Source organism: Macaca nemestrina, chromosome 1 (genome assembly GCF_043159975.1).
Source record: "Macaca nemestrina isolate mMacNem1 chromosome 1, mMacNem.hap1, whole genome shotgun sequence".
In the NCBI taxonomy this organism is placed as follows: domain Eukaryota; kingdom Metazoa; phylum Chordata; class Mammalia; order Primates; family Cercopithecidae; genus Macaca; species Macaca nemestrina.
In genome coordinates this window covers 191402010-191428544 of record NC_092125.1, presented here as the reverse complement: position 1 = coordinate 191428544, position 26535 = coordinate 191402010, and the positions used below count along the sequence as shown (strand labels likewise).

Below are 26535 nucleotides of genomic sequence, written 5' to 3'. Positions count from 1 at the left end.
GGGCCTGCCGGGGCTGCCCTCCTCCGCCTTGCCTGCGCCCGCCGGCGGCTCGGTCCCCGGAACCCCAGGTCCTTTCCCCCGCCGCCGCAGGTCTCCGACCCGCCGTCCTTTCCCGGCGCGGCCCGCCAGGGCCGCCTCTGCAGCCGCCAGCGCCCGCCGCTGCGCGCTGATTGGCTGGCGGGGCCGGCGGCGGCGCTGAGTGGCCGGGCGGATTCGCTGGGTCAGGGCTGCAGAGGCGCCTGGCGCACCCGCGGGAGCGGAGCCGCGGCGCGCTCGCCCCGGACGCCGGCCGCCCCTCCGCTCGCCCTGCTGAGCGAGCGGCCCGGGGCGCCGAGGGGTCCGCGCCGCGCGGGGCGCACCGCCCTGGCCGCCATGTGCTCCCAGCTCTGGTTCCTGACGGACCGGCGCATCCGCGAGGACTACCCGCAGGTGCAGATCCTGCGCGCCCTCCGGCAGCGCTGCTCCGAGCAGGACGTGCGCTTCCGGGCGGTGCTCATGGACCAGATCGCCGTCACCATCGTCGGCGGCCACCTCGGTGAGCGAGGCGGGCCCCGGGAGGGCAAGGGAGGCGCGCCGGGGTCCATGAGAGCCGGCCGGGTGGGCGAGCTCGCCCGGCCTCCCGTAGCGGAGTCTCCTTCAGGCCCGCACACCAGCCGCACTCCCGCTGCGAGACCGCTTGGGGTTGGAGAAAGCCGCTAACCTTCATAGGTTCTTTAACCATCACCACCTGCCCCGAGGCCAAGATTCGAGAACGCGATTTAATTTACTTAGGGGACTTCATTTTGTGAGAAACCCAAATTCACCTGAAGCCGCCCGAGTGTCCGAGGAAAATCAGGCTGTTAACCCCCAAATTTGCAAATCCTGCTCGCATCAATACCTTGACAGTTTAGAGTCTGAGGTTTCTAGAAACCCACAACAGATTTACAAAATTACGATTAAGATGACTGTTTTAAAAAAGTTTTTTAGGAGTGTGTGAGCAGCAGTAATGGGCACCACATAGAATATTGTTTCCAAACTAGAAAGCCACATATGGGGGAAATCTGAGAAAGATTGGAGTCACTTCTCGAGTGTAAAGTGGGAGTGTAGACCTTTGATGGGTTTAACTCATCCTTCTCCCTAGCAGCGTTGAATTCTGATTCCAGAAGAGTCGGGATTTCAGGTTCAGACAGTTCTGGCCTCACCGATCACTCCACTGCTGTGTTCAGGAGACTTTTGTGGGTAAGACATGGTTGTCATCTGTGGATTTGACCTCAAAAGGTTAATTATTTTTTCCATATATCCTTAATACAGGCCTCTCTGATTTAGGAATCCCTGACGCAGAATACTCCCTCTGGCTTGCTGTTTGAGTGTTTCTGGGGCTCCACGGGAGGCATCCAACCATTTCAGGGAGTCCAGGACTCAAAAGGATTTGCCCCCAGTTCAGGGTGCATCTTGGGTTACTGTTCGCATTATTTCAACAATTATTTCTGGTTAAATAAGCTCGTAATTTGCTACTTTGCTTTGGCAGAGGAAGGAATTTCGAATTCGGAAAGACTACTTCCAAGTGAGATTTTGAATATGACCTGTTTCTGAGTGGAATATAGCTGTTACAGATTTTTTCATCCCTAAGTTTATCGAAGTCCCCTCATACTTAATATCAGATTGTATATCCTGTTGGAGAAATATACCATAAACATTAGGTACTTTACATTTAATCTACAACAGTATCTTTCAGCTGCAACTGGTACCGTCTCTCCTTGATTTATTAAAACTCTCACAGTTAATGTAGAAGTGGAATTCTGAACAGGGAATCTGCAGATGTGGATTCCTATTACAGCTTTGCAGTTAATGAGTATCTTGGCTTTGCTTTGGGCAAGCCACTTTATGTCTTTGAATCTCAGGATTCTCATTTATAGAAACTAAGGGTTAAGGTTCCTCTCACTTTAAATTTATGTGTTTCAAATTCTGTAAGAATTTGAAACAAATTCTGTAAGAGCAAGAAAATGCTCCGTATCTAAAACCCCATTTTAAAGAATCAGTCCTAGAAAAAGATAAAATAAAATGTTAGTGCCACAGGGAACATTCAAACCCTTTTGTTTAGTGTCTTAAATATTAATGGAATTCGTGTGTGAAAATACCTTAATCTATTCACAAACCAGGAGTTCATTTTTTTTTTTTTCTCTTGCTCAGGCTGGAGGGCAATGGCGCCATCTTGGCTCACGGCAGCCTCAGCCTCCCGGGTTCAAGCGATTCTCCTGTCTCAGCCTCTTGAGTAGCTGGGATTACAGGCCTGCACCACCTTGCCCGGCTAATTTTTTTTTTTTTTTTTTTTTTTTTTTTTAAGTAGAGACAGGGTTTCACCATGTTGGTCAGGCTGGTCTCAAACTCCTGACCTGAGGTGATCCACCAGCCTTGACCTCCCAAAGTACTGGGATTACAGGCGTGAGCCACTGTGCCCAGCCCGTTCTTTTTAACTACAGGAAAATCTACACAGCTATTTGCCTGGTCAATGGAGAAATTGAAGACAGTTATTTTTTGATGCAGTTTTAGTTTTTGTTAATCCCGAGGTAGCCCACACAAATCACAAAACGTAGAACAAAACTATTAGATCACCAATTCTGCCGTCCAAAGCTGTCCAAAGATTTGTTATGGAAGCAGATTAATTAAAGCACAAGTGAGTCCCGTGAGAATGACCTCGTTGGCTTTGTTCAGTGCTATAATAGTGGCTAGAATAGTGCCTTGCACTTGGTAGGCTCTCAGTACATATTTTGTTGATGAATCAGGATATGATCTCTGGTTCTCAGTTTCTTCTGTAGTCAAACTATAGAAAACCCCTGGCAATTTGCTGAGCCAAAGTATTTCTCGAAAAAAAAAATTCCAGAATTCAACTTGCCTTGAAATACAGAAATATGTAGTTATGATGATATTGATACTATTTACTGTTTGAGAATTATAGAATGTGAGAGCTGGAAAGGATTTTCAGATCATCCATTCTAATTCCTTCATTTTACAAAGAACCTGAGGCTCCAAGAGGTGAAGTGACTTCCTCAATGCCATCCAGCTAGTTAACAGCAAACCTAAAGTTAAAAAACTTGGTCTTCTAATTTCTAGCCCAGTGATATGGAATAAGCTTCCTTTAGGATGTCTGTAGCCTATAGTACCTTTCTCAGAAGATGTGGAATTGAACTGAATTGAGTTATGTTGAGGCTAGACAGTGACTTTGGAATGTAATTTTATAATTTAGGAAGTTCAGGTATCACCTTTACAAAGCCTTTGTGCCTTCACTCCTTTCCATTGCTTCTTTATATTAATGTAGGAATATGATGATGGAGTTGATTGGGGCAGGTATGGTGGTGCCTCAGCCAATTGCTTAAATTCATTCCTGAGCTTTTCTCTTTGGAGGCTAGTGGGAGGCCAAATCCAGGGTTTAGAGTTTCAGGTTATATCTGGAAATAGGATTCAGACAAGAGATTATAAGTTTTCATGATTTTTATTTTTAATCTAGTAATCTGAGTGGGGAGACAGTGGGGAGAGGAAAATGATCTTTAGGTGACTGAAGCAATCCTGTAGAAAACAGCCTTCGTTCACTCTTTGCTGGGTGTAGCATTATATGAAAATCATGTCCATCTCCGTTTCCTTTTTAGAAACGGCAAGTTCTTCATTCATTTAACAAATACGTACTAAATATCCTCAACCCTAGGGATAAAGTGATGAACGTGACACCAGAATGCACATAATAATAATAATGGTCATAGCTCTCTCTCTATATATATATAGTGTTTATTCTGTGCCGGGCATAGGTGTAACTTCTTTTTACCTGTTAACTCTTCTAAATGCCAATAAGGATATATGGGAATATAGCACCGGCTGGGAGTTAGGACAAATACTCAGTAATTCTGGTCTAAACACTGTCTCCTCTCTTCCACTCTATCCTTTGCGTTGGTCTACACTGATTTCACCATGCCTGTCTGTGACTCCAGACCTTGCATTAAATTCCCTCTGCCTCGGATGCCCACTGTTCCCTCCCACATGGTTCACCTTTATTCATCCTTCAAATCCAGCACAAGTCACTTGTCTCTAAAAAGGCTTGCTTGAGCTCCTTTCTTTGTCCCCAATGTCCCCAAGTAGTCCCTCTCTTCCATCTGCTGCCAAATAGCTTTGTCCATACCTTTTAAAATAGCACTCATCATATTTTGCTATAATTTATCTATTTATACAGTTTATATTCCCCCTCCCTCTGAAGAACCAGGATTCTTCAAATGTGTGCTTCGTAACTGGTACATAGTAGGCCTTCAGTTAATGTGTGTTGGATGACTAAACGAAGTGTCTTAAAAGCTAATTTGAAGTATGTGAGACTTTTACTGCAATGAGCTAAGGAGCTTCTGTGTGGGGGAGATCATGAGGGGATGTGTAAATGAGGACAGATTCACTAGGAAGAATTAAGTTATTTGCCCACCCACAGCTCTGTATGATTAATTGGCTCAAGAAACAAGTGTAGTAACAAACTCAGGGACAGATACCCACCAAGACATAAAACAAGTCTGACCTGGAAATGAGGTTGTGTTACTGTTTGTCTCTTAGGAGCAGGATGATTCAGCATTCCTTCCCTTACATTCAGAGCTAAAACGTTGGTAGCTAAATGGCAAATTCTAGGTCAGATTCTTTAAATCAAGGTGTTCTTGGATCCTTTTACTTGGGTCTTTGTAGTAATCAGGTGAGTCAGATTTAAAAGAGTGGGGAATGGGTGGATTCTGACTACATTTGTATAAGGAAATGGTCTTACCTCGGATCACTAAAAGGCAGCCAAAGGCTCACAGAGAAAGGATGGACTCCCATCACTGTGCAAGAAGACACTGGCAGGAAAGAGGTACCATGCTAACTTTTGTGCAGAAAACTTGATCTTTAACTTCAGTTCCTGCTAAAAGCTTGTGCCCGACATCTTATAATCCACATGATACCACTGTACAACACTCGTGGGAAGAAAGGTCAGGGAATGAGTACAAGCACCTACCATATATTTCCAAATAGACGTGAGTGCTGCATGGATGTGCTTTACCCCTTGGGTCCACATTTATATCTGTAGGCTCACCGCAAGGGCTGAGAGTGGGATGGATGTTTAGTTTATGTTTCTAACAGGAGTTTTTACACCCCATGAACTATGTTAGGAAGAGTTTTAGAACCAGTAGATGAGATCCTTCTTGGATCTCAAAGCCCTGCTCCTAGATTTCCTTTTCTTTTCTTCTTCCTCTTTTTTTTTTTTTTTTTTTTTAGATGGAGTCTCACTCTGTTGCCCAGGCTGGAGTGCAGTGGCGCCATCTCAGCTCACTGCAACCTCTGCCTCCCAGGTTCATGCAGTTCTCCTGCCTCAGCCTCCCAAGTAGCTGGGACTACAGGCACGTGCCACCATACCAGGCTAATGTTTTGTATTTTTAGAAGAGATGGGGTTTCACCATATTGGCCAGGCTGGTCTCAAACTCCTGACCTCAGGTGATATGCCCACCTTGGCCTCCCAAAGTGCTGGGATTACAGGTGTGAGCCACCGAGCCTGGCCCCTACTCCTAGATTTCTGAACCACTTGCTGCTGCTACCAGAACACTTCCACCAAATTTGTTGGGCCTGCTTGGTGGAAGGGAGTACAGCCATCACTCAGAGATGTTTGTGTCATCTCCACCCATCCACACCTCCTTGCCACTCCCCTCACTAGCAGGGAGGACACTGAATCTACATACGTCAGTGCTAGCCTCACCTCACTCCAGCCACTTCCTTGGCCTCTTTACCCATTGTCCCGAGAAACAATTATAATTTGGATTATAATTGTTTTTGGATTATAATTGGGTTTATATTGTTTTAACACAAACCTATAACATATTCTGAAAATTTTTTTATAGAGACCCTGTCTCTATAAAAATAAAAAATCAGATGGGGTGTGGTGGCAGGTGCCTGTAATCCCAGCACTTTGGGAGGCTGAGGCAGGCAGATCACTTGAGGTCAGGAGTTCGAGATCAGCCTGGCCAACAAGGTGAAACCCTGTCTCTACTAAAAAAAAAATACAAAAATTACCCAGGCTTGGTGGCACGCACCTGTAATTCCAGCTATTCAGGAGGCTGAGGCAGGAGAATCACTTGAACCTGGGAGGCGGAGGTTGCAGGGAGCTGAGATTGCGCCACTGCCCTCTACCCTGGGTAACACAGTGAGACTCCATCTCATATAAATAAATAAATAATAGCCAGGCATGGTGGAGTGCACCTGTAATCTCAGCTACTCAGGAGGCTGAGGCAGGAGAATCACTTGAACCCGGGAGGCAGAGGTTGCAGTGAGCGGAGATCACGCCACTGCCCTCCAGCCTGGGTGACACAGTGAAACTCCGTCTCAAAAAATAAAAAATAAAAATTAGCCAGGCATGGTGGAGTGCACCTGTAGTCCCAGCTACTTGGGAGGCTGAGGCAGGAGGATCCGCTCTCCATCCTGGGCAATAGAGCGAGACCCTGTTTCAAAAAAAAGAAAACATGTAACTCCAGATTCCACTATGAGAAAGTGATAAATTTAGATTACTTTGTGTTGAGGAACTGACAGGAATACTGATTCTTCATTCCTGTAACTATGTTGTTAACATTTTAGTATATTTTATGTGTCTTAATCTTTTCAACAATCCTATACATTCATTTATTTCATTTAACAAATATTTATTGAGTGCCCACTGTGCCAGGCATTGTGCTAGGCAGTAGAGATAAAATGGAGAATGGGAACAGAGGCAGGCTTCATGCTCATTATTATGATTTTATTCATTTTATAAATCCTGTCAACAGATATCTGTTGATGGCCTACTGTGTATAAGGTACTGTTTCTAGGCACCAGAATAAAGTAGGCAGAAATCTGTGCCTCTCAAGTAGATTACATTTTAGATGGGGAAAACAGAATGTAAACAAGGTAAATGCAAAGTATAGTATATTGGTGAAAAGAGCTAAGGAGAAACAAAGAAAAGAGAACATTTCTGGAGGTAAGAGAGGGGATTGCAATTTTAGACAGTGTGGCTGGGGTGGTCCTCACCCAGAAGATGACATCCATGTAAAGATCTGAAGGAGGCGAGGATGCAAGCCGTTTAGATATCTGGAAGTACAGTAGTTTAGGCAACAGGGAATAGCAAGGGGGCCAGCGTGGCAGAGCAGAGTGAGCCCAGATGTGAGTATCAGGAGAGGAGATCAGAGAGGTGGGTGGGGAGGAAGCAGATACATAGGGCCTGGTGGGTCACTGAGGGACTTTTGCTTTTACTCTGGATGAGCTGGAATCCACTGAAGGATATATATATATATATTTTTTTTTGAGATGGAGTCTCACTCTGTTGTCCAGGCTGGAATACAGTGGTGCGATCTCAGCTCACTGCAACCTCTGCCTCCTGGGTTCAAGCCGTTCTCCTGCCTCAGCCTCCCTAGTAGCTTGGATTACAGGCACACACCACCACACCTACCTAATTTTTGTATTTTTAGTTAAGACAGGGTTTTGCCATGTTGTTCAGGCTGGTCTTGAACTGCTGGCCTCAAGTGATTCACCCATCTTGGCCTCCCAAAGTGCTGGGATTACGGGCATGAGCCACTGTGCCTGGACCACGGAAATTTTTTTTTTTTTTTTTTTTTTTTTTTAGACAGAGTCTTGCTCTGTCACCCAGGTTGGAGTACAGCAGTGGCATGATCTCGGCTCACTGCAACCTCCGCCTCCTGGGTTCAAGTAGTTCTCTGCCTCAGCCTCCCAAGTAGCTGGGATTATAGGCACATGCCGCCATACCGGCTAATTTTTGTATTTTTAGTAGAGATGGGGTTTCACCATCTTGGCCAGGCTAGTCTTGAACTCCTGACCTCGTGATCCATCCACTTCAGCCTCCCAAAGTGCTGGGATTACAGGCGTGAGCCACCGCGCCCGGCCTCCACTGAAAGCTTTTGATCGGAGAAACGACATGATCTGCCTAATGGGTCACGGAGTCATTCTGGCTATGCTGTTGAGAATAGACCAGAGGGACCAAGTGCAGAAGTAGGGAGGTTGCTTAGGAGGTTATTGCTACATTTCGGGTGAGAAGAGATTATTGGGCTAGAATGATTTCAGGGGAGAAGGTGAAAAGTGACTGGGATCGGGCATATTTTGAAGACAAAGTGATCAGGATTTTACTACTGAATCAGATATTGGGTGTTCAGGAAAGACTAGTCAAGGAGGACTCCAAAGTTTTTGGCCGGAGAAGCTGGAAGAATAAAATATGTTATTTGCTGATATGGAAAGGAAGACAGGTATAAGTTTGGGCAAGTGATGAATATCAGAACTCAGTGTGAGTTGCACATTAAACATCCAAGGGGATATGTCAGGTAGCCATTTATGGAAAGATTGGGATTCAGGAGAAAGGCTTGGCCTGGAGCTATCAAAGTAGGAGCACCTTTACACACCTATCAAGGGAGTGACTATAGTTGGAGAAGGGTTCAGAGAGTGAGCTCCAGTGCTTAGTGGGCAGAGTGAGTAGGAGAAACTAGCAAGGAATCCTGAGTAAAAAAAGAAATGAAACCCAGGAGAGTGGGTGTCCTGTAAGCCAAGTGGAGAAAGTCGTTCAAGAAGGAAGATGTGATCAGATCATGTCAAATGTTGCTGGTAAGCCAGGCACAGTGACTCTTGCCTGTAGTCCCAGCACTTTGGGAGGCCGAGGTGGGCGAATCCCTTGAGGTCAGGAGTTCAAGATCAGCCTGGCCAATATGGTGAAATCCTGTCTCTACTAAAAGTAAAAAAAATTTAGCCAGGCGTGGTGGTGCACGCCTGTAATCCCAGCAACTTTGGACGCTGAGGTGGGAGAATCGCTAGAACCTGGGAGGCAGAGGTTGCAGTGGGCAGAGATCATGCCACTGCACTCAAGCCTGGGTGACGTAGCGAGACTCCATCTCAAAAAAAAAAAGAGTTGCTGGTAGATGAAGTCGGATGAGGAATGAGAATTGATTTAGCATGTGCATGTAGCCTTGGCAGCCCCAGGAAGAGCAGTTTCAGGTAAGTGGTAGGAAAGAGTGAATCTAAACAGCCTAGGAGTTTTGTTGTAAAGGGAAGGTGAAAAACAGGATGGGAGCCCAAAGTGAGACAGGATTGAGAGGATTTTGTTTTCCTTTTTTTTTTTTTGAGATGGAGTCTCACTCAGTCATCCAGGCTGGAGTGCAGTGGTGCGATCTCGGCTCACTGCAACCTCTGCCTCCTGGGTTCAAGTGATTCTCCTGCCTCAGCCTCCTGAGTAGCTGGGACTACAGGTGCCCACCATCACACTCGGCTAATTTCTGTGTTTCTAGTAGAGATGGGGTTTTACCATGCTAGCCAGGCTGGTCTCGAACTCCTGAACTCAATTGATTTGCCCGCCTCAGTCTCCTAAAGTGCTGGGATTACAGGCATGAGCCACCGTGCCCAGCTGAGAGACTTTTCATAAAGAAGGGATACATAACGGTACGTTTGTGTGCTGTCGTGAATGATCTAATACAGTGGGAGAAATTGGTGATGTAGGAGAGACAGGCAAATGGCAGGAGCAGTGCTTTAAGCGGCTGAGAAGGGCTGGGATCTACCGCGTATTTGGAGGGGTTGGTCTAAGCTAGGAGTAAGGACAGTTCAGCCATTATAAGAACAGAGAAGGTAATCTGTATGTCATGGGTGCAGGTGGGTGGATAGATGTGATAGTGGGAACTTATAGAGAAGGTCTTTTCTGATTGCTTCAATTTTTCACATTGAGATAGGAAGAATGAGAAGATGGGACAAAGTAATAAAAGTGTAAGATAAGAAGAGAAAGTGTGAAATAGTGTTGAGGTTGAGTGAAGGGACTAGGGAAGTAAAATGATTGCCAGACATTAAGGGTGCCCTTGAGACAAGTGAGCAGGTTTGTGTATTTTCTCTAGGTATGTTTCATTACAAAGGAGGAACACAAAGTAGAGGGTTGGATCGGTCTGACCAGAGTAGTGGTTTACCTAAACAGTAAGTGGGTGCAAGGATTTGAGGGTATATGCAGGAAGTGATCATGGTGCTTGCCTATGGAGTTTGAATAGGATAAGAAGGGAAGTTGAAGATATGAAGGGAGGGACAGTGAAAAGATGGTGGTACCTGTGGATGGTAGCTTCTTGTGGGGTCAATGCATAGCTGGGTCAATGTATAGTACTAGAGGAAGCAAGCTGGAAAGATAGGAGGAGTGGTTGGAGATTAGAATAAAGATTCTTGCACAAAGTCTAGAATGTAACCAGGAGTGGTAGCTGAGGTGGGATGGTGGAGAAGATCTTTGGAGAAAAGGAGGTCAAGACATTGAGAGTCCTTGGCATTGAAAGGATTCTTCATAGGGACATGGAAATCACCAATATTTCTGACAGTGTGGGAGTAAGGAGCTAAAGTTTCAAGAAGAGAGGGAGTGACCTGGGCTCTGTAGACGACTTGCACAAGAAGGGGTGATGTGTTGTGTGGCCTGATGAGATTCAGGCTGGATATTTTAGGGAGGAGAGAAGGCAGAATGGTCTGGTAATTGCAGTCAGGAGCAAGGAGGATATCTCGGCCCAGTAATCTGTGGCAAGAGGGGAGAAAACAGCCACAACTTAGAGGGCCGTTGGGGAAGCAGTGCCATTGGTGAGAGACAGGGTGCAAGCTGGACTCAGAAAAAGAAGGAAGGTGAAGGGAAGGCACATGGAAAAGGTTGAGGATAAGGGAATTTTCTGCCCATTGAGTTTCAGAGGGTAGAGTGGAGATGGGAAGAGGTGGAGGGTGGAATGAGAAAAGGCGGTGTCAATAGCAAAGACTTGGAATCAACCTAAATGTCCCTCAGTGACAGACTGGATTAAGAAAATGTGGCACATATACACCGTGGAATACTATGCAGCCATAAAAAAGGATGAGTTCGTGTCCTTTGTAGGGACATGGATGCAGCTGGAAACCATCATTCTCAGCAAACTATCGCAAGAACAGAAGACCAAACACTGCATGTTCTCACTCATAGATGGGAATTGATCAGTGAGATCACTTGGACACGGGAAGGGGAACATCACACACCGGGGCCTATTGTGGGGAGAGGGGAGAGATGGCATTGGGAGTTATACCTGATGTAAATGACGAGTTGATGGGTGCTGATGAGTTGATGGGTGCAGCACACCAACATGGCACAAGTATACATATGTAAAAAACCTGCACGTTGTGCACATGTACCCTAGAACTTAAAGTATAATAATAATAAAAAAGAAAAGGCGGTGTCAGAGCCATGTGGGGTCTAGAGTCCAGGGAAATGCTGTGGCATCAGAGACTGAGACTTGGATGACTGATATGAACAGAGGAGAAGAACTTGCTGAGCTTTGTCTTCATAGCTGAAGAAAGATCATGTTGTGAGGTGGCGAGGGAGATGAGGGAGGAAGCTTTGCCAGGTTCTAGGGCCCTTCCGTTTTATAGAAGAGGAGACAGAACCAAAGAGATTTTTGTGTCTTGCCAAGCTAAATGATAGCAGCTAAATAAATCAGGTCTCTGACTTGAAGGCCAATACTGTATCCACTTTGCCAAATTACCTTTCATCTCATGTTGTTTTGACTTCTTGAAGGGCCTTTCCAAGGAGTTACTTTAGCCCTGAGACATTCTTGAACTCAGTGCCTATAAGATGCAATGTCTTACTGTTGATTTGTTTGAGAGGTAGAGATTATGAATGTATTAGTTTTTAACATTTCTTCAGAGCTTAGAGGCACGAGGAGTCAACATTTTCTTTCTGAAACTTTCCTTGATTTTTCTCTCTCCCCAGGCAGAGATAATCATCCTAACTGCTCCTTCCTCCTTTGCTGTCCCTGGACCCTGATGTAGGTCTGTTGGAGCACTTAGCGCATTGTGTTATAGTCAGTCTCCTCTCTCTCCTGCTGCTCCACAAGACCCAGGTGCTCTACACAGAACATTGATAGCATTAATAACAACTGTGTGTTGTCTGTCTTAAATTCCAGGGATGTTGTTTGTTTTACTCACACCTCTCAACTCCCATGCCCAGCCCTTAAGAAGACAGTGCTTGTTCCTTCCCTGTCAGTCCCTTTGGCTTTCACCATTTGATTGCACCAGGGCCCGGCTTCTGACTACCAGCACCTGCACCTGTCAGAGGGCTTTGTCTGGTACAGGATCCCATGTTGCCCACACATGTATTGCAAGCCAGAAGGGTCGGGAAATTAACACCATGCCCCTGGAACAGCCTTAACCGAAAACTGAGTTGATGTGTAAACACTTGAAATTGGCTGGGCCTCGTGGCTCCTACCCTGAGAGGTAGACATTATGAGTTTATGAAATCCCAGCAATTTGGGAGGCGGAGGCAGACAGATCACCTGAGCTCAGAAGTTCAACGCCAGCCTGGGCAATATGGTGAAAACTCGTCTCTACAAAAAATACAAAAATTAGCCAGGTATGGTGGCTTGTGCCTATAGTCCCAGCTACTCAGGAAGCTGAGGCAGGAGAATCACTTGAGCCCGGGAGGCAGGGGTTGCAGTGAGCCGAGATCATGCCATTGCACTCCAGCCTGGGTGACAGAGCAAGACCCTGTCTCAAAATAAAAACTTGAAATCATCGACTCCCTGGCCTCTCAGGTGGAATAGCTGAAGTGCATGTACTAAGCCATTTCCTAGAGTTCCTCAGCAGGATTCAGCTCTGGTTGCTGAGAGGTGGTAACTCACTTGATAAAGTATGTTTTGTTTGCCTCATTCCCTTCTCTATGCCCCTCTCAACGTTTCCTGAAATTACTATCCAAATAGACTACTTGCACTTAAATCCTTGTCTGATTGAGCTTCTCAGGAAACCAAACTAACACTGGGCTTGACCCAAAGTAGGTGCTAAATAAATATGCACTGAATGAATATGTGAAACAATAAATGTGTTTCATGAGTGAAAAAAATGAGTAAGTTATGTCTCTATGTTTCTCTGTCAGGAGACTATAATCTCCTGGTAGGCAGAGACTGTCTAATTCAACTTTGTATTCCTGCTTAATAGTGTGTTTGAGTCATACCAACCAGTTCAGTAAATGTTGAATTGAATTAAATCACTTCAAAATCACAGTTAGTGGAAAGAGAAAATGGCCACATAAATGTCTGTGCATTTTAGTGAGGTGGGCATTGAGATTTCTTTGGGCATTGTCACAAAGAACTTTAAAAGGGAAGGAGGAGGGGTGTGGCATCTACTTGTTAAGAATAAAAATAACTGTTTTACAACAAAATGCTGTGGGTGGGGTAGGAAGAAATAAGGGAAAGGTGGAAACTGATGGAGGTGCACCAAGTCATGTTTGGATAACACATCTTCCTCATAACACAAGATAATCTGAAATGCTAAGTAGATTGTCTTATTTATTTATTTATTTATTGAGACAAAGTCTCACTCTTGTCCCCCAGGCTGGAGTGCAGTGGTGCGATCTTGGCTCACTACAACCTCTGCCTCCTGGGTTCAAGCAATTCTTCTGCCTCCTGAGTAGCTGGGATTACAGGCACCTGCCACCACCCCCAGCTAATTTTTGTATTTTAAGTAAAGACAGGGTTTCACCACATTGGCCAGGCTGGTCTCGATTTTCTGACCTCAGGTGATCTGCCTGCCTCTGCCTTCCAAAGTGCTGGGATTACAGGCGTGAGCCACTGCGCTTGGCCTACTCATGTTATTTATATAGTTGATTCCTTTCTGGTAACTTCCAGAGTTTCACTGCCAGCCACTGTTACATGATCCTGCTCAAATATAATGGTTCTAAAAGCTACCATAAGTGGGGTCCTTGTTTGCTATCATGCTTTAGTTTCCTGCTGTTTTCTTAATTTTTCTGCTTGTTTTGTACATGAAGGTTTTTTCTGGCGTACCAGACATCCATTTAGTATTGAAGCTTTCTTTAGTGAATCCAAGGATGCACACGTGTGCACACATATGTGAGTGACATGCATGCACAGGTTGGAGGGTGATGACTTATGTATCGGCTTTGTGTAAATGCAAAGACATTTATAGTCAAATCTATTCCAAGGATCTGTATTATAAGGCACTTTTAATTTAAATGAGGTAATATGTGAAAGTTCTTAGCAAATAACCTAAAACAATAGATGCTCAGTAAAAATCTTGTCCGAATTCTAATCTGAACTACAGCACCTTTTATTATCCATGCCTCTGCTTCCCTCTATTGGTGTGATCATTGAGAATGGTTAAGTTTTAGAACTCTGCTTTCCAATAAAGATTTGTTCATGGCTGAAGTTATTTCTCTTTATCATAAAGTGCATTTCTTTGCTATTGCACATACAAATACATAAGTCTAGTTAAGAAAAATTTTTTGTGTTTTTGAGACGGAGTTTCGCTCTTGTTGCCCAGACTGGAGTGCAATGATGTGATCTCAGCTCACTGCAGCTTCTGCCTCCCAGGTTCAAGTGGTTCTCCTGCCTCAGCCTCCCAAGTAGTTGGGATTACAGGCATGCATACCACCACGCCCAGCTAATTTTTGTATTTTTAGTAGAGACAGAGTTTCACCGTGTTGGCCAGGCTGGTCTTAAACACCTGACCTCAGGTGATCCACCTGCCTTGGCCTCCCAAAGTACTGGGATTACAGGCGAGAGCCACTGTGTCCAGCCTAGTCATGTAGAATTTAATTGAACCCAATATATGGGTTAGAAAAAACAGACTCTGTTCTTTGGGAAAAGTTATCCTGGTTTTCTATCTTGTTTTTAATACATTAAAATATTTCCAAATATAAATAGAGAATTCAAAAGGAAATCAGAAGACAATTACCCACAAAAGTAGATTATTCTTTTTTAGAATATAGAGAAAATATTTTGGTTTCAAAAAGTTGATTTTAACTGGGTTGGCAATTGGTCACTGTCCTAACTTGTTTGAGGTCTGATCTTTTTTCCACTAATATTTTATTGACCTGTTTGGGGATAGAGTGGTCGTTTTAGTTTTTTTTTTTTTAGTGGTTTGAGGCTAAACATAATAAATCTCAAGCCCAACCCATGAGTCTGGGAGACCCCAGAATATTCCAGAAACAACTCAGCTGCCTCTCCCTCTCCCCAAGTTAAGGTGATACCTAAGAGCACTAGGGTATTCAATCACATGAAGCCTCTGCTTGGAGGGCATGAGCCTCTGAGTGTTGAGGGCTTTCCTTCTGTTGACCAGCAACCAAGCAGAGCCCTGTCCTTCCTGGTATCCTGCATCAGCTCTTCATTCCCTTGACTTGAGGTCCGTAGATTGCAGCGGAAATGTTAAGGATCCTGGGAAAGGTGATAGATTAAGCTCCATCCTGCATTAGGTTCATTAGGTCCTTTCCTGAGCGGAGATGTTAATGGTGAGAGGGAAATCGCTTACATGGTTAAAAGGTCTCAAAATTTACAGACAGTTTTGCCAAGGGCCAGCCTTAAATCCAAATTGTCCTTGGCCATGGCTGTGTAGAACTGTTGCTCCCACTGAAGCCACTATGACCAGCTGCTGCTTGTCTCCTACTACTAGAAATATGATGGCAGTGACAATGGCAAAGAGCAGGGGGCATGTGAAGTTGCCCATGGCAAGAATGTCAGAGCTAGGGCCGGGCATGGTGGCTCACGCCTGTAATCCCAGCACTTTGGGAGGCCGAGGCGGCGAATCACAAGGTCAGGAGACCAGCCTGGCCAACATGATGAAACCCTGTCTCTACTAAAAATACAAAAAAAATTTAGCCGGGTGTGGTGACAGGCGCCTGTAATCCCAGCTACTTGGGAGTCTGAGGTGGGAGAATCGCTTGAACCTGAGAAGTGGAGGTTGCGGTGAGCCGAGAACGTGCCATTGCACTCCAGCCTAGGCGACAACAGTGAAACTCCGTCTCAAAAAAAAAAAGTCAGAGCTGTGTCAATGGGCAAAGATTGTGATTAGTTTTGCAATTGCGTCCCTAAACCTGTCATGTCCCTCTCTGCACAGGGCTGGACAGCCAGCATGCATAAGACCTGTCTAACTGCTTAGTAGAGCCTTTTGGGCTATACTTTAACCCATTCCATTCTTCATTTATTAAAGGCTTCAGTTGGAATGAGCCAGGCCCAAAGATTTACCTTTGGAGAAGAGAGATGAAGTCCTGGTAAGACTTCCTAGGTCTATGTGAATCTGCTCGTTGAGGCTGAGTTGTCTCTGTCCACTTGTGGTTGGTATTTCCAGAAATGATTGAATTCTTTTCTTCCCATTTAGAAGTTTGTTTGTCTGTGGTCTCATGTTGGGATTTGAAAGCCAGACGTTTTTGCTGCTTCTTGTTTCTCTAGGTCATGTTTCTGTTGTAAAGCTGTTTTTCCTGTGAGGTGGTAAAAATCTCCATAAATTGTCCCTACTTTGCTTAGTAGAATGTCTGTGTAGTAACAATGCCAGTGCCTCACATATGTATAGCATTTTATAGTTGTCAAAGCATTTTCACATATATTATCTGACTGTGTAATGTTGTCCTGGGTGTTCTGTATTTACTATCTTAAGCCACTTGAGTATTTTTCTTTTTTCTCCAACCACTTTTGAGGCTGCTACACATGGTTTACTTTTACCTTTCATATTATTTCCCCCAAGGGCTGTAAGTGGCAATGAAATTTTTCAAAGAACAGTAAAGGCATCTAAAAGTGATACAGTTTTCTGACAGCAAAGTGAAGATAACTTGGATGCTCTTTATAAATCATCCCTGAGAATTAGGTTCCAGTTCCTTGGATTCACACGATCAGTGGAAGTACAAAAAACAGTTTATCGTAATGATTGTACCTACGCCTCCCCTTTTTAATCAGTGAAATATCTCCTAGAATGGGGGAAAGGGTGCAATTCAGAGCCATAGAATAGTTTTGTGGGTGTTTTGTTTTTCATCTTTGTGCTTAGAGTTTTTGTATTGATATTATTCATCACCTGGTGGAGAAATTGTAACTTCATTAGCACCCTTTTCCCCCTAGAATTATGTGGTTATGCAGTATAATATCACTTACGAAATAGAAGGTGCTTTGGGTTAAAGCCTATAAAGTGTCTCTGTAAATTGTGTTTTAAAGGTTTTTTTTGCCTGGGCACAGTGGCTTATGCCTGTAATCGCAGTACTTTGGGAGGCCAAGGCAGGAGGATCACTTGAGACCAGGAGTTTGAGACCAGCCAGCCTAGGCAACATAACAAGACTGCATCTCCCCAAAATTTTTTAAAAAATTGGCCAGGCATGCTGGTGCACACTTGTAGTCCCAACTACTTGGAAAGCTGAGGTGGGAGGATCGCTTGACCCTAGGAGTTAGGTGTTGTGGTGAGCTGTGATCACACCACTGTACTCCATCCTGGGTGACAGCAAGATCCTGTCTCTAAAAAATAAAATAATATCATATATTCTTTAGAGCATTTTAGAGATTCCTTCAAGGTTAATTAGAGCAGACCAAGTATAATTCCTTGAACTAGCTTCTCATTGCCCTCCTCATTCCATATCCTGTCTGTATCATTCCATCACCAGATTCTGGGTGCACCATAGAGACCTAGGTTATGACTTAGAGTAATACAAGCCATAGGATGTCAGGACTGGGAGGGACCAAGCGAGTTGCTGTGAACCCGTCTTACCCTTACATGCTGTCTTATACCATCTTTGAGTGATGAGCCTTGGCCCTTACATCCTAAGGGAGTGGAAAAGGATCCATTTTGTTGAGCCCAAATCCATCTCCCTGTAACTTCTATTCAATTCAACAAACATTGAGTGCCTACCATGCAGCAGGCACTATTCTAGGTGCTGAGGATGCATCAGTGAACAGACAAAATAATGCTCTTATGGATATCTCTATCTCCTGGAGTTATAGAAGACAAGCCAAATAATTCTTCTGCACTGAAGCCCTTCAGAAACTTGAAGACTGCTCATGTTCTTCTGAATCTTCACTTCAAGTTAATATTCCTATTTAACCCAGTGGAATATAGCATCATGTCTGCGAAGTGGATCGGTTGTCTTTGGATGCATTCTAGTTTTCTTTGATATTGAATTGAACTGATTTTTAGTAGATGGATTTTTCAGAAAGTTTTTTTGTTACAAAGGTAATAAGTACTTGGAGAAATTTTGGAAAATACAGATAAGTATAAAATATAAAGAAGAAACTACCTGTAATTCCATTACCTACCATTAAAATGTTGGTGTATTTCCTCTAGCTGTTCCCAACTTGTATCTGTTTTTATAGTTGAGATCATAATGCATTATTTATAATTTTGTATCCTGTTTTTTCACTTAACATTGACATTTGTGCATTATGTTGATAAAATCATTTAAATGGTTGCATAGCTGGGCTCAGTGGCTCATGCCTGTAATCCCAACACTTAGGAAGGCCGAGGCGAGTGGACTGCTTGAGCTCAGGAGCGTGAGATCAGCCTTGGCAACATGGCGAAACCCCATCTCTACAAAAAACACAAAAATTAGCCGGGCATGGTGGTACATGCCTGTAGTTCCAGCTACTGGGGGGTTGGAAGTGGGAGGATTACTTGAGCTTGGGAGGCAGAGGTCGCAGTGAGCCAAGATCACGCCACTGTACTCCAGCCTGGGTGACAGAGTAAGACCCTGTCTCAAAAAAAAAAAAAAAAAAAAAAAGGCTATATAATATTCCAGTCAGATATAAAAGAGTGGTAGGGATTCCTGAAGTGGGTTAAACTATTTCCTTTTCATTAAGCCTTCAGCCTCCCAAGCCACCACACTTTGAGTCATACTTGTCCTATGGGAAGGAAGGTGACTATATTATCTCCTGTGGATTCTTTTAACCTAGATTATTCTTGATATGCTTTGTTTCTGCTCATTCCTTTGTGTTTCCTCATGATCATGCTCTGCCCATTTGTTTGGCATATAGGGTTGCCTGTAGAGTTTCTTTGTACACCAGGATGTCCAGAGGGCCATTTTTTGAGGCTCTGTTCCTGCTAGGTTCAGTCTTGAAGAGTCTGTTGGAACCATTTCTTCTGGTGGACTAAATGACAGCAGGCACAGCACTCACTGTTGTCCTTGAATTGCAGGCCTCCAGTTAAACCAGAAGGCCCTCACCACCTTCCCGGATGTAGTGCTTGTGCGGGTACCCACACCCTCAGTGCAGTCAGACAGTGACATCACTGTCCTGCGACACCTGGAGAAGCTGGGCTGCCGGTTGGTCAATCGCCCACAGAGCATCTTAAATTGCATCAACAAATTCTGGACGTTCCAAGAACTGGCTGGACATGGGGTCCCCATGCCAGACACCTTCTCCTATGGTGAGTCAGCTTGAAATAGCTTCCCAAATCACGTGCATCTCTGTTTTCTTTCCCTAGAAACCTTCTAATATCTTTGTTGGTTTTGAATGTGAGTCTGTTGATTCAACATCTTGGCCTATCTGAAATCTTTATCCCGGCCTTTCTATCTGAAAATGCCTTGGCGTCTTCTCCTCTGTAAGTCATTCATTAAATACATATCTGGTACACACGGTGTGCCAGGCAGCATGCTAGGCACTGGGCTACAGCGGTAAGCAAGAGGCTCCTGCCCTCAAGGCATTCCCAGTTCATCAGAGGCAGAGGACAAGTAAACAGGCAATTTCTGAGCAATGTAAAACGTGCCGTGATAAGAATCAGATGCAGAGCGGTGCAGGAGTACATAGGAGAGCTCCCAATGGCATTTAGACATTGAGGAAGGCTTACTAAAAGAGCTAACATAAGCTAAGCTGAAGTTATCTAGCTAAGCGAAGGGAGATGGTGGGAGGGGGGTAATGTAACGAGAGAGCAGAATATAGAAAGACCCAGAGGGGAATGACCCCTGATGTGTTGGTGGTAATCTGAGCAGTTTGTAGAATGTTAAGCGAGATACAGCTGAAATATGAGGCTGGGAAGACAAGAGGGCACTACATACAACGTGTGAAGGAGATGAGGGTTAACCCCGAGACTAACAGGAAGTTCTGGGAGGGCTTTAATCAGGGAGGTGGCCTGATAAGAGTTATAGTTCAGAAGATCACTTTGGCTACACTGTGGAGGAGGAATTGGAGAGGGGCAAAGTAGAGACAGGACAAGTAGTGGTAGGTTTTTTAAATAATCCAAGTGAGCAACGATGGTCTAAACTCACGGTGGGAATGAAGATGTGTGAACAGATTCAGGAATTGTGAAGGTTGTAGAAATAATAGAACATGATGATTGATTTATATGGAGAGTTTGGAGAGAAATCAAGAGTGACTGGGTTTCTGATTTGAGCAACCAGAGGTGAAAGCAAACATTCGCTAAGACTAGAAATGTGGGAGGAAAGAAGCTGATTTGTAGGTAGGGGGTGAAGGATTATAGGGGAGAGACGATTTCAGTTTGGGACATGATCTGTTTGAGGTGTCTGTAGTACACACAAGTACAAATATTTAGTAGGCAGCACACAAATGAATCTGGAGCTTCTCAAAGAAGTGCTGACTAGGGAAGTGGAGCTGGAAACCTTCATTAGGTGAGGTGAAGTCCCAGGAATGGATGAGAGTACTCAGGGAGAATATGTAGGAAGAAAAGAGGGCTGATCTGTTCACCTAAAATGGTTAAAATGGTGTATTTTATGTATATTTTAACACCAACATTTTTTTTAAAAGAAGGGAATCCTTTAGGGCAGTGGCCCCCAAGCTTTTTGGCACCAGGGACCAGTTGCATGGAAGACAATTTTTCCACAGATGGGGGTGAGGTGGGGGAGGATGGTTTCAGGATGAAACTGTTCCACCTCAGATCATTAGGCATTAGTTAGATTCTCATAAGGGGTGCACAACCTAGATCCCCCCACATGTGCAGTTCATAATAGGGTTTGAGCTCCTCTGAGAATGTAATGCTGCTGCTGATCTGACAGGAGGTGGAGCTCAGGCGGTAATGCTTGCTCACCTGCTGCTCACCTCCTGATGTGCCGCCGGGTTCCTAACAGGCCACAGTCTGGAATTAGGGGTTGGGGACTCCTGCTTTAGGGAATGGATGCAGGAAGAGGAATCTGTAAAAGAAACTAATCACTTGAGCCCAGGAGTTCAAAGCTGCTTTGAACTATGATCATGCCATTGCACTCCAGCCTGGATGACCGAATGAGACTCCATGTCTTAAAAGGAAGGAGGGAGGGAGAGCGGGCAACTTGAGAGGTGAGAAGAGAAAGAAGAGAGATCATAGAAGTCAGTGGAAAGTATTCCAAGATGGATGGTGTAATCAAGAGTATTGTGTGATTCCAAAAGGACAAGTAACATAATGTGACATGTCAACACTGATGTGTGTGTTGGGTTCAGCAACAGGGAGTTTAATGAATACAGCTTCAGTTTAGTGCTGGAAAGAGGGATGAGGAAATAAATGGGAAGTGAGGAAATGGAAACAGTGGGTTTCTGTAACTCTTTCCGTGGCTCAATGGTAGGGATACAAAGTTACAGTTAAGGGGTGATGCAGGGTCAAAAAACAGGAACTCTATTTGCTTATGATGGAAGAGAATTGAGCATGTTCAAAATGCTTACGAAATTAGGAATTGGGAGGTTGCAGATATAGCAGAGAGGGTGCAAGATCCCTGGGGAGGTGAGAAAGGGGGTCTAAAGGACAGTGGGGCAGGGATGGATTAGGGGGACCTCTCTTACTGCATTGTAAAGAAAGGAAGAAAGGATGGCTAGAGAGAACGTAAGCTTATCAGTGGGACGGCAGGAAGCTGGGAGTTCCCTTCTTAACAAAACATCCTCTTCATGAAGATGCCCCTAATTACCTTCATGACCTCATTTTCTTTTTTTTTTTTAAAGTCATTAGCACTCTTGTAAACTAGGCAGGTCTTGTTAGTATTCTAGAGTATTTTGCTTTGCCTGTGGTAGGCAGAATAATGCCACTCCCCCACCCTGAGATACCCATGTCCTAATCCCTAGAACCTGTGATTATGTTAGGTTATGTGGCAAAAGGGAATTAAGGCAGCAGATGGAGTTGGTTGTTAAGCAGATGACCTTAAGTTACGGAGATTATTCTAAATTATCCAGGAGAGCCTAATGTTGTATGTGTCCTTAAAAGTGGAAGAGGAAAGCAGAAGAGAGAGTCAGAGGGAGATGTGACCGAGGAGGAAGAGCAGTGATGCCGTGTGAGGACTCTACCTGCTGTTGCTGGCTTTGGACATGGAAGACGGCCATGAGCCAAGGCATGTGGGTATCCTCTAGAACCTGCAAAATGCAAGGAAATAGATTTTCCTCTAGAAAGGAATGCAACTGGCTAATCTTTTTTTTTTTTTTTTTTTTTTTTGAGACAGGGTTCTGCTTTGTTGCCCAGCACCAGTGGCATGATGTGGCTCACTGTAGCCTCAACCTCCTGGGCTCAACTGATCCTCTCACCTTAGCCTCCCGAGTAGCTGGGACCACAGACGTGGACCACCACACCCAGCTAATTTTTGTGTTTTTTGTAGAGATGGGGTTTCACTATGTTGTCCAGGCTGGTCTCGAACTCCTGAGCTCAGGCAATCCGCCCACCTTGGCCCCCACAAAGTGCTGAGATTCCAGGCATGAGCCACCACACCTGGTCTTGGCTAACCTTTTTTTTTTTTTTAGCCCAGTGAGACCTGTGTTGGACTTCTAACTATGCGGAACTGTATGACAATAGATTTGTGTTGTTTGAACCACCAAGCTGTAATTTGTTACAGCAGTGAGAGAAAACTAGTGCCCCACTGTACCTACAAAACACATCGATCCAGCAGCACATTTTTGAGAACTAGGAAGTGAATGAAAAGGACCTCTGAGCAGCCCAAATACGTGTGACAAACTCCAACAAGCATTGAACCTCCCTCTCTCACTTCATGAATGGGAAAGCCCTCCAGATTCGTATGAAACCTAGTTTCCCCTGTGCTGGAAAAGTCATCTCATAAGTTGCTTTGTCCTTTCCAAGCCCACAGCAAAGAGAAGCAGGAAAAGAGGCTTCTTTCTGCTCTATGCTGACAGCAGCGAGAAATCTTAGTTGACATCTGACAGCAAGAAATGTGACAAACCACTAAAAAACCAGGTTCCCAAACTAGAAAGTGCACTAGTTTGGTGCCATTGAAGAGAGGGCAGATGTAGTCCCTTGGGGCATTACAGTGCAGTCATTAATGTTCATGACATTGACTCTAAGTTATCAAGAAAAGATTATGTTTGATACAGTATATATAGGAACCCAGGTTCATAAAACAATTTAGAAATATTTTCATGCACATCATTATTCGTATTTTTTAAAATTAAGGCTTATAGGAGTATGGTGGAGCCAGTTCAGGCTTCACAGTCATACCTTAATTTTGGGTGAGACAAATCCCCAGGCTTGGTTTCTTTGAGTGTTGATTTTCTATTGCTCCATAATGAACTTCTAAAAACTGAGCAGCTTCAAATGATACCCATTGATTACCTCATAGTTTCTGCAGGTCAGAAGTCTTGTCATAGCATAGCTGGGTTCTCTGCTTAGGTCTCCTTAGGCTGAAATCATGGTGTCAGCTGGGGCTGTGGTCTCACCTGAAGTTTGGGGTCTTCTTCCAAGCTGCCTGATTGTTGACATCCAGTTTCTTGTAGTTGTGGGACTGAGTCCCCCACTTCCTTGCTAGCCATCAAGTGGCGACATTCTCCGCTAGAGGCTGTCCTCAGCTCTCTGCCGCATGGCCTTCTCCACAACATGGCAGTTTGCTCCTTCAAGGCCAGCAGAAGAGTCTCTCTGTTTCACCATTTTTTTTAAAGGGACTCATCTGATTAGGTCAGGCTCACCAAGGATCATCTCCCTTTCGGTTAACTAAGTCAAAATCAGAGGAATGATATCCCAACATATTCACTGGTCCCTTTCACACTTAGGGGATTATACAAGGTGCGTACACCAGGGAGCAGATATCTTGGGGGTCCACCTACCATAGTCATTGTAAAGGGAAAGGTATCTACCTGTATGATTGTTACAAGGATTGTGAAGCCTTTACCACACAGAAGGTACCTGCTAAATGTTGGTTTCCTTACCTCTCTGCTCCCACCTTTTACCTTGCAGGTACGTAATGTGTGTCTGTTGAATCAAATGGGTTTGAGTGGCCTTAATGAGAGAGATGAGGCCTCAAGAATTCCTACAGAGGGGCAGGGCTGGGGTGGCCACTGCCTGACCGTCAGCCTTACTTCACTGACTTTCACCTTTTCTTGGCAGGTGGGCATGAAGACTTTTCAAAAATGATCGATGAAGCCGAGCCCCTGGGCTACCCAGTTGTGGTGAAGAGCACACGAGGCCACCGGGGTCAGTGCCACCTCTCCAGGGCTTCCTGGGTAATCAGCCCACTCGGGCTGCTGCTCTGCCTGGACAAGACATTCCTCAAGTGCTGCTTAGGAAAATGGAGCTCCCCTTTGAGGAGCTTGCAGTGTCTCTTCCTCCTTGTCCTTTGTTCTTGCTTTTGTCAGATCATGCTGACCTCTTCCTCGAATGATTGCGGTCAACTCCTGACTTATTGCTGATCGGTTCCCCTAACTCCGCTGCCAGTGCCTCTTCTGTTCTTTTTTTGAAGTAATTTCTCTGAAACATAGATCTATTCTTGACACCCTCTCGCTGAAAAACCCTCCCAAGACCCTGTGCTGCCTATTAGACAGAGTCCATATTCCTCATCCGGAAACTGAAGGCCCTCACGAACAGCCTCAGCCTTCCCTTGCAGCCTTCTGTGGCCACGTGAACCTTTCATAATCCATTCCAGACTACTTCTCATTCATCACGTAGACCATGCATTTCCCCCTCTTTAAACGTCTGCTCTTTTCCCTTCGCTGAGAATGCCATCTTTCTCTGCTCACTTGGTCAACAACTTCTGCTCAGCCTTTAAGGCCAGCTCCAGATGTCATTTCTTTTCCACACACATCCCTGGTCTCCCTCCCTGTCTTCCAGACAAAATTAATTGCTCTTCCTTTTTTGTTTCCATAGCATTTTGTATGTGCCTCTAGCAGAGTGCTATATTTTGTAACAGTTACAGGTTTATATGCCTGCTTCCTTTACTAGACTGCAAGCTGCTCAGTGGTGGGGACCAGATCCTCAGCATCTGTCTCTGTAAGGCTTACTGCAGTGTTCAGTGCATCGTAGGGACTCAGTAGGGACATCAGCAACAGAAAGCAGTCCTCCTGCAGTACATGAGCAGCTACCTCATCGGGATACCCAGGTGGCATGCTTAAACGCTCCGGGCATCTGGAGTGAGGGCAGGTCACCCTAAATAGATAGTAGTGAGCAACTACTATGGTGTAGGGACTATGCAATAGAAATGAACTAGACAGTACTCCATCCTGGGTGACAGAGCGAGACCATGTCCCAAAAAAAAAAAAAAAAAAAAAAATATATAGAACTAGACCCAGTCACTGATTTCAAGGAGCTCAAATGTGTAGACACCGTTGCCTTGCAGGGTGATCTCTGATATGGCAAGTATGCCCAGGGGTCTGTTTGAGCCTACAGGAGGGAGGGTGCAGTTCTGCCGTGAAGTCTTCACTGGAAGAAAAGGAGACTTCAGTGGAAGTGTAGAATTTGAATTGGAGGAAGTGAGCGAGCAACACACGGAAGCAGGGGTAGGCAACGCAACCTGTAAGCACAGATGAGTCATGTTGAGGAGCGGAGAAAGGAGCTTGGGTGGCAAAGCGGGGCTCTTAGTGCTATCCAGATATGCTACTGAGCTCAATTTCAACCAGCCTTTCAACTAGTCATTTTTATTGTGGTAAAATACACGTCACATAAAATTCAAATATTTATTGAGTGCCTACAAAATGCCAGGCACTATTCCAGGGATACAGATAAGAACAAAAGTTCCTGCCCTCAAAGAGCGTCCATTGTAGAAAGGTAAGATAGCAAACAGAAATTAAATGTAATACATAATGTTTTATAAATGTAAAAAATGGAAATACAATTCACATAAAAAATTTACCAGTGCAAAGTGTAAAATTCACTGGATTTTAGTGAACTCACTGTGTTTTACAACTATTACCACTACTTAATTTCAGAACGTTTCCATCACCCCTGAAAGAAGCCTCATACCTCGTAGGAGTTAGTCCCGATTGCCTCTCCCTCAGTCCCGGGCAACCACTGACCTACTATTAATAATACTTTCTGGGCTGGGCACGGTGGCTCAAGCCTGTAATCCCAGCACTTTGGGAGGCCGAGACGGGTGGATCACGAGGTCAGGGGATCGAGACCATCCTGGCTAACACGGTGAAACCCCGTCTCTACTAAAAAATACAAAAAACTAGCCGGGCGAGGTGGCGGGCGCCTGTAGTCCCAGCTACTCGAGGCTGAGGCAGGAGAATAGCGTAAACCCAGGAGGCGGAGCTTGCAGTGAACTGAGATTCGGCCACTGCACCCCAGCCTGGGTGACAGAGCGAGACTCTGTCTCAAAAAAAAAAAAAAAAAAAAAAAATAATAATAATAATACTTTCGGTTACTATAGATTTACCTGTTTTGGCTATTTTATGTGAATGGATTTATACAGTATGTGGACTTTGGTGTCTGGCTTCTTTCGCTTAGCATGATGCCTTCAAGGTTCATCCGTGTTGTCACAAGTAACACTAGTTTATCTCTTTTTGTGACTTAATAATATGACCGTTGTATGGCTGTACCACATTTTACATTTCCACCAGCAGTGTTTGAGGGCTCCAGTTTCTCCATATCCCCACCATCACTTGTTATTTGTTATGTATCTATGTGTGT

General features: G+C 44.7%; 1 protein-coding gene across 1 annotated transcript in view; it reads left to right on the top strand.

Annotated features, from left to right (window-relative positions):
• Positions 1-229: 229 nt before the first annotated feature.
• LOC105494839 (ribosomal modification protein rimK like family member A) overlaps positions 230-26535 on the top strand; it is a 41224-nt gene continuing 14918 nt past the window's right edge. Inside the window, exons 1-3 of the mRNA XM_011763723.2 lie at positions 230-535; positions 18919-19149; positions 24019-24105. Coding sequence (XP_011762025.1) covers positions 373-535; positions 18919-19149; positions 24019-24105 — 481 coding nt within the window. The 5' untranslated portion in view covers positions 230-372. The remainder of the gene's footprint in view (positions 536-18918; positions 19150-24018; positions 24106-26535) is intronic.